General features: G+C 41.6%; 2 protein-coding genes across 3 annotated transcripts; both read left to right on the top strand.

Annotated features, from left to right (window-relative positions):
- The first annotated feature begins 69 nt into the window (after positions 1-69).
- snapc5 (small nuclear RNA activating complex, polypeptide 5) lies at positions 70-1,945 on the top strand. Its single transcript, XM_076140697.1, has 4 exons — positions 70-208; positions 827-954; positions 1,038-1,118; positions 1,313-1,945. Exons 2-4 carry the CDS (start codon positions 865-867, stop codon positions 1,499-1,501), a joined length of 360 nt encoding a protein of 119 aa, XP_075996812.1. The 5' UTR covers positions 70-208; positions 827-864; the 3' UTR covers positions 1,502-1,945.
- Positions 1,946-3,362: 1,417 nt separating this feature from the next.
- On the top strand, positions 3,363-7,016 carry lctlb (lactase-like b). 2 transcript variants are annotated; one of them, XM_076140693.1, is made up of 14 exons: positions 3,363-3,507; positions 3,660-3,820; positions 3,914-4,001; positions 4,092-4,201; positions 4,297-4,425; positions 4,552-4,647; positions 4,732-4,786; positions 4,877-5,038; positions 5,121-5,401; positions 5,492-5,618; positions 5,709-5,908; positions 6,076-6,139; positions 6,632-6,676; positions 6,815-7,016. In XM_076140693.1, exons 1-14 carry the CDS (start codon positions 3,381-3,383, stop codon positions 6,928-6,930), a joined length of 1,761 nt encoding a protein of 586 aa, XP_075996808.1. In that variant the 5' UTR covers positions 3,363-3,380; the 3' UTR covers positions 6,931-7,016. The 2 variants fall into 2 exon arrangements, with proteins under 2 accessions (XP_075996808.1, XP_075996809.1); XM_076140694.1 differs by lacking the exon at positions 6,632-6,676.
- The last annotated feature ends 22 nt before the right edge of the window (positions 7,017-7,038 follow it).

Here is a 7,038-nt window from a genome sequence, read left to right as displayed (position 1 = left end):
GATATATACGACAACAAGAGTTACTATTTCCGACAGCATATGAATGCAGCATTAACCCGGATATGACAATTCAGCACGTGGTGAATGACGTCTACTGAACATACAACAGCTAAGCTAACAGGGCTAAAAACAAAAACTCGCAGAAGCACATCCCGCCTATCACCTAAATCAACCTTTACATGGAGCTGTAAGAAACAACAAAACTGAGGTAATGCGTCACGGTGTGTTTGCGCTCCGCATGCGTGAAAATAGTCGTTTTAGCTAACCGACACCCCTATATTAAAAAAACTATTTTCCTTAGTAGCTAATTAGTTAATGCATTGTCGTCTTTGGAAATGGTGAGTCCTTAGAAATCACATGCTATGCATTGCGGAAGCTGCACAGTGATGGTGGCAGCTACATGTTTTACAAAATAATAATAATCGTGTTCGCTGTGTTGCAGCTGGCTAACGTGGGTGTCGATAAAATATAGATAAGTTGTCAGTAGTTGATGTGTTATGGATATTTGTTATGGTTTTGTGTGAAATAAACACAATCATTGGCTAATATATGTCAATCGGATTTTTAAATCTATAGTGGTGTTGACCTAAAAAAAATCCAGTATTGTTTTGTCTGTTGTCCTTATTGCAGACAAGTTTGTTTTGGGGGTTGTGTATATATAGGAGTGGAGTTATTGTATAAACTATCTTTAATTTTAGTATAGATAATGGCCTATCATGTCCATGGTATTAGGGAAAGCACAACTATTTGGGGGAAACAGATTCTCACAGGGATATAAAGAGTGCCTTGGCATCAGAGCTGTGAGTACTGATCTCTTTATATTCAGTGTCAGGGAATGATCTGATCGCAGCAGCATCAGGAAACATGCACAGCCGTCTGCAGGAGCTGAAGAAGGAAGAGGAGACTCTCCTTAAAATAAAAGTAATGCTACAGGACCAGCTGAACAGGTTAAAGGTCAGTGGAGATTCTCTGAGTGTGTGTGGGGTTTGTGTTTGTGGCGTGTGTGGTTTATGTGTTGTGTTTATTCTCTGTTTCAGTTTGAAGAAGGGGCCCTGAAATCAATCATAAATGCTCAAACAGATGAAGGAGCATCTCAGCGCTCGTACCCAGAAACGGAGGTCAGTCACTGTGGTATTATCAAGTAACATTATGTTTTCCTGATTTAATCTCCTCTGCTCTGTACTCGTTTGGGGAATAAATTAGAAAAAACAACAACTTGTCATGGTTCAGTTTGTTTACTTCAAGAAAGAAAAAAACATTATCACGTACTGTACCGTGAAATGCTTTAATGGTTTATTTTTCATTGTTTCAGTGTCAAGTTGACCTTGATGATGAGAGTGGGATCAATCAAACCAAACTGCTGTTGAGTGCCCCTGTAGATTATGACATGGAAGAGGAGGAGGATGAGGAGGATGAGGAGGACGAAGATGAGGATGACAATGACAATGAGAATGCGCTCGACTATGGGCTTGAGGACGACGAGGAAGAAGACGATTACTAAGAATCTCAGCTGCCTTATTACCGCAGCAGGCTTTTTGCATCACAAGTGAAAAACCACATGTAAATGGACAGCAGTTTATTTCTTCATCTATTTTGTATGGTTTAGGAAATGTAATTTATTTGGATGGAGTAACATTTGTAGTGTGACTGTGTGTGGTGCTTACAGTGGTCTCTCCTTAGCCTGATTTAAGGCATCTCATAGCAATTTCGTAACACATTAGAATTGGTGTATATTTTCATGAGGAACATCTCACTTAAATGAAACAGTGTTATTAGATTGGTATAGGTTAATAGAGATATTTCACATTTGGGAGAGAGGCAAAGAAGAAGAATTCAGATGTTGAAATATTAGCATGAAACTGTATGGCTGGGCCATATAAGAAATCAGTGTCTACATTATGTACGAAGGGATACTTAAAAGCACAAAATAAAATGTTTAATAAAGGGCTGGTCTCAATGGTTTTTCCTATTTACACCTCCTGTTTGAGAAATATGGGTTCCAGTCACATTTTTAGCACATATCATTAGAGTTGATCAATGTTGACCTCATGGCGTTTGGACAGTAAAAAGGACAAATATGTTGCCCTGTCTGATACTGATTCAAGGTCGTACCTACAGTCTGTCCCATCCGTGCCCTGCCCTGTCCTGACCTGAGCAAATGAGTAATGCAGTGCAAACACTTTTCACCAGCAAACCATTCAGCATTTTCTAAACAGCTAAAACAATACAGTGAGCTTGACAATAAGGCCAGCTTTGACACTGAGAGGAGGGACAGCTGGGTGGTGCTTCAATACGCCATGTACATAGGGATTCCACCTATAGGTATATACAGCTGTTATATCATCCACTGGTCTAGTCAAGCGGCCAGGAACTCGGGCTCAGTAGACACCTTTTCTGCTAATGAATACTTCATAAGATACACAGGTAAATAGACATTTACTACTCAATGAATGAGTGATAAGGAAGGATGTGAATAGATAACTTTTGCTGTTCTAGTACTATGCGGCTGCCAATGGGGTGGTAAGATTAAATAATCAAATAACGTACTTTAATTGAGAATTGTGATAAAGTGATAAAAGTGATTAAAAAACAAAGGGAACAAATGCTTAGTAAGACTGAGTGTGTTTTGCAATATCTCCATTTGCATGCATTTAAGTTTTCCTGTTAGAAATCTGCGCCTTTAACATATTCCTGGTTAACCCAAACATTCCTCATACAATTTTCTCCAGCTTTGCTTTATTAATTCCTAAACTATGTGAAATGCTTCAGACAGACAGGACAGTATCATGCAGAAAAGTATCAGTATTATTATTAGTTGTAGTATTATTAGTAGAATTATTTAAAAAGGAAAAGCAACTTATTTACAAAGTGAATCCTAGGATGTGACTTGTGAGCAATCAAAACTTGAACATTTACCTGGACAATCCCACAGATTAGGATGTACTTGCATTAAGTCTAGCTGCATTTGGACAACATTTGTACCTATTTCTGTGTGATTGTGAAATGTGATTGTGCTCTGTAAATGTATCGTTTCTAGCTTTGCTTACAGAGGTGAAACCATTGTTTGTTTGGGATCTGTCTGCCTCAGCAAAATTATCTTGCACTCCATTGACTTTGAAAAGAGGCAGTTGGCCCCGCATTAGGGACACAGGTCCTCTCTGTATTGCACTGAATTGGGTACTTTGTAATGATTGATACTTTATTCTGACAAAAATGACAATCGGGGAAAAAAGCTATTTTCATGACCAGCACCATATCAACCTCTTTGTTCCACTGATTACACAATAACACGTGCTGTACCAGGTGATGACAAATGGTTACTGTCTTTGTGTAGAAGTCGGTCAGAGACTGGAGAAGACTGCTTGAGGCTCAGGAGTATCATGCTGCCCCGCTGTGCAGTCAGTGTGTGCCATGTGTTTGTGTTGGTGCTGTGTCTGTCTGCGGCTGAGGACTTCGACTGGACAAAGAACGACCACGGCTCCTTCTATTATGGCACTTTTCCAGCTGGTATGAGTACCGAAGATGTTTTTACACATGACTTTGACAATTCTTGACATTGATTATGATAAACACATTGTAATGAATTAGTAGCGGTTGTATTAAACTAGTGTTTTGTATCCGGGTCATCTCAATGAATTGGTTGGTTGATTGCACGTTAGGATTTTCGTGGGGTGCCGGCAGTTCAGCCTATCAGACAGAAGGAGCTTGGGACAAGGACGGAAAAGGACTGAGCATCTGGGATGTGTTCACTCACAAGAGAGGCAAAATCCAACTAAACGACACCGGTGATTCCTCTTGTGAGGGCTACTACAAAATCAAGGTATGTGGTAGGTTTTGGCAAATTCAAAAGAGAGACCATATGAAGAAGACTGGGACAAGTACAGGGCATACAATGATTTTGTTCCCTGTACAGGATGATGTGTCTTTAATAAAGGAGCTGAAGCTTAACCACTATCGCTTCTCCATCTCCTGGCCTAGACTCATTCCTACTGGAATTAAGTGTGAGTAAATGATTTTGGTTCAAGTCTTGGTTTCAATCAGACATTTGCTAAAGCTGAGGAGATTCATTTATGTCAAATCTCCTCCTGCAGCTGACCATATAAATGAAAAGGGAATCCAGTACTACAATGAGCTGATTGACCAACTCCTGGCAAACAAGATCACTCCTATTGCCACACTTTATCACTGGGATCTTCCACAGGTTGGTTTATAAAATAATGGCCACCACCAACTCCTAACTCATAATGTTTTCTAATGTTCTTCTTCGGTGCAACATATTCCTCTTTGTTCTTCCAGGTCTTACAAGACAAATATGGTGGATGGCAGAACATAAGCATTGTCAATCATTTCAATGAGTTTGCCAGCCTGTGCTTTGAGAGATTTGGCAACCGAGTGAAGAACTGGATTACCTTCAACAATCCTTGGGTACGTTCAAAATAAATGGTGTAATAGAAGGATTGAAACTTTTGGAGTTGTACAGCTGGGATAAACACAACAATACCAGTTATCGAAATGACTGTTTGCTCTTCTACTTCTGTTGAACTTAACCAGTCTGTAGCAGTTGAAGGCTATGAGACAGGCGAGCACGCTCCTGGACTGAGGCTCAGAGGAACTGGAGCCTACAGAGCAGCCCATAATATCATCAAGGTAATCAAATTGCAAATGTATTCAATAACTTGATGATGTTGTCAAACTGAAATGGAAATAATAATAATGTTTTTTCCCTCATAGGCCCATGCTAAAGTGTGGCATACATACGACACACAGTGGAGGGGGAAGCAGCAAGGTAAGCAAGACCAAAGCCATGCAAGTTAACACAAGCATCTCCTCAACAGTACAGCTTTGGTTGATCACTACTTACTGTCCAAACGTGCAGGTCTGCTCGGCATCTCTCTGTCTGGTGATTGGGGAGAGCCGGTGGATATCAGCAACCAGAAAGACATTGAAGCAGCTGAGAGATACGTCCAGTTCTATCTTGGCTGGTTTGCCACACCAATTTTCCATGGAGACTACCCACAAGTGATGAAAGATTACATTGGCGAGTTCACCTAACGACCTTGTTAAACGAATAGTGGCACTATGTACACTTGAAAAATAACAAATTGTACTTGTGTGTGCAGGAAGGAAAAGTTCCCAGCAGGGTCTGGGGACGTCCCGCCTGCCAACCTTCTCCCCCCAGGAAAAGAGCTACATCAAGGGCACCTGTGACTTCCTTGGCGTTGGTCATTTCACCACTCGCTACATCACCCAAAAGAGCCACCCATCAGAGCGTAGCAGCAGCAGCAGCTACTTCACTGACCGCGACCTGGCTGAACTGGTTGACCCACGCTGGCCTGACCCCGGTTCTGAGTGGCTCTACTCTGTTCCGTGGGGTTTCAGACGCCTGCTCAATTTCGTTAAGGTGAGTCAAGCCCTGTGGTGAGTGAGAGAATTGCAACAGACTGTCAACACAGCAACTTACTGTACCTCGTGTGTTTTGTTCCCCATTTAGTCCCAGTATGCGAACCCAATGATTTACGTGACAGAGAATGGAGTCTCTGAGAAGATGAGGTGCACCGAGCTGTGTGATGAGTGGAGAATACACTACTTTAAGGACTACATCAATGAGATGTTGAAAGGTATCTGGAGCATCATGCATACAAAGCACAAGAATATACTACACATAATATATGAGGAGTAATGAATCTGTTCTCTGTGCTGTTCCTAAGCTATCAGGGACGGTGTTAATGTGAAGGGCTACACCGCCTGGTCTCTACTGGACAAATTTGAGTGGGACGAAGGCTACTCTGAGAGGTTTGGCTTGTACTATGTGGACTTCAGGAACAAAAACAAGCCACGCTATCCTAAGGCCTCTGTGCAGTTCTACAAACGTGTCATCAGCTCCAATGGCTTTCCCAATCAGAGAGAGGTGAGAGATGGGCAGTCAGAGCAAACACCTTAGGAGTTATTATAACCCTACAGATACAGGCAGAAAGGCTTAATCTCTCATGAATAAATGCTGCTTGGATTAGCTGTTCTGCCCAGTTCATAACATTCATCAGTGCTGATGAGCGTTTGCATTGTGTATTCTCACAGGTAGAGAACTGGAGGATCAAGGCCATTGAAACCTGCTCTTCTAGCAACCAACTTCTAGCTGCAGGTCAGTCCACCCACAACATCCCCGACTTTGTTTATCAGTGGTGAACTAGCTGGGGTAAACAAATAAAGATTCTGATCCAAAAATGTCCTAATATAAGTAAAGCAAAAAAGAGATTACAGATATAATTTGACTTAGATAGATGTTGCTGTTCATTACGCCCCTCGTAAACAAATGATGGTAGAAACACAGAGTTTCTAGTATCTAAAATCTGAGACATCTTCTTTGTTTGCCCCAACAGCTAGAAGAAAATCCAAGGAACATGCAGAAATGCCAAAGGTTTGGCCAGTGCATGATGAAGTTTAGGAGCTAAGGGTACATGTTTCTTTGTTATTGTGTGGCTTTAAAACTGACTGACAGACTGGACTTCCTGCATTTTAACACTCGGCCTCTGAAACAGGCTCAGACTAACTGTAGACAGCAACAGTGCCTCCATGCAGTCCTCAAAGGGTTAAAGTGTCTTCATTCAATTACGTAATTTCTCTTTTTTATCAGAGGAACAGCGGAGCACTGCTGCCAATATTCTAAGACTTATACATGGTAAGGAATCACTCATGCTCAGTGTGTCTGACAGAAGATCCCTTAGGAAAATCATTAACCCTTTGAGTGCTGTGTTTTTTAAGCAGCGTCTCAACTACCAATCACGCTGACGAGTTTATATCCCTGTTTGCTTTGCAGACCCTCTGACCAGCCACATGGAGATGGTGACAGAGATCGTCGTCCCAACTGTGTGCACATTATCCATTTTACTCTGTGCCATCTTGCTCATGTTCCTGCTGCGGAGCCGGGACTAGAATCGGCTTCTGACTGTGTGCATGTTTACAATCACAGACATGAATTCATGTACTTAGATATTTTGTTGCGCAGGTGCACACATATACTGTAGGTGCATAACATGCATT

The sequence above is a fragment of the Genypterus blacodes genome, unplaced genomic scaffold (assembly GCF_046128005.1).
Source record: "Genypterus blacodes isolate CSIRO-AG114 ecotype Tasmania unplaced genomic scaffold, CSIRO-AGI_Gbla_v1 ptg000015l_1, whole genome shotgun sequence".
NCBI classification, from domain to species: domain Eukaryota; kingdom Metazoa; phylum Chordata; class Actinopteri; order Ophidiiformes; family Ophidiidae; genus Genypterus; species Genypterus blacodes.
The sequence above is the reverse complement of the archived record's forward strand: the minus strand, read 5'-3'. Positions and strand labels throughout refer to the sequence as shown.

Excerpts from the sequence above, each read along its gene's own strand:
- lctlb (XM_076140693.1), top strand. The coding sequence starts at position 3,381 with ATGCTGCCCCGCTGTGCAGTCAGTGTGTGCCATGTGTTTGTGTTGGTG. Across the intron at positions 4,002-4,091 it reads CATTCCTACTGGAATTAAGT|CTGACCATATAAATGAAAAG; the intron begins GTGAGTAAATGA and ends CTCCTCCTGCAG. Across the intron at positions 6,677-6,814 it reads TATTCTAAGACTTATACATG|ACCCTCTGACCAGCCACATG; the intron begins GTAAGGAATCAC and ends TTTGCTTTGCAG.
- snapc5 (XM_076140697.1), top strand. The coding sequence starts at position 865 with ATGCACAGCCGTCTGCAGGAGCTGAAGAAGGAAGAGGAGACTCTCCTT. Across the intron at positions 955-1,037 it reads ACCAGCTGAACAGGTTAAAG|TTTGAAGAAGGGGCCCTGAA; the intron begins GTCAGTGGAGAT and ends TCTCTGTTTCAG. Across the intron at positions 1,119-1,312 it reads GCTCGTACCCAGAAACGGAG|TGTCAAGTTGACCTTGATGA; the intron begins GTCAGTCACTGT and ends TCATTGTTTCAG.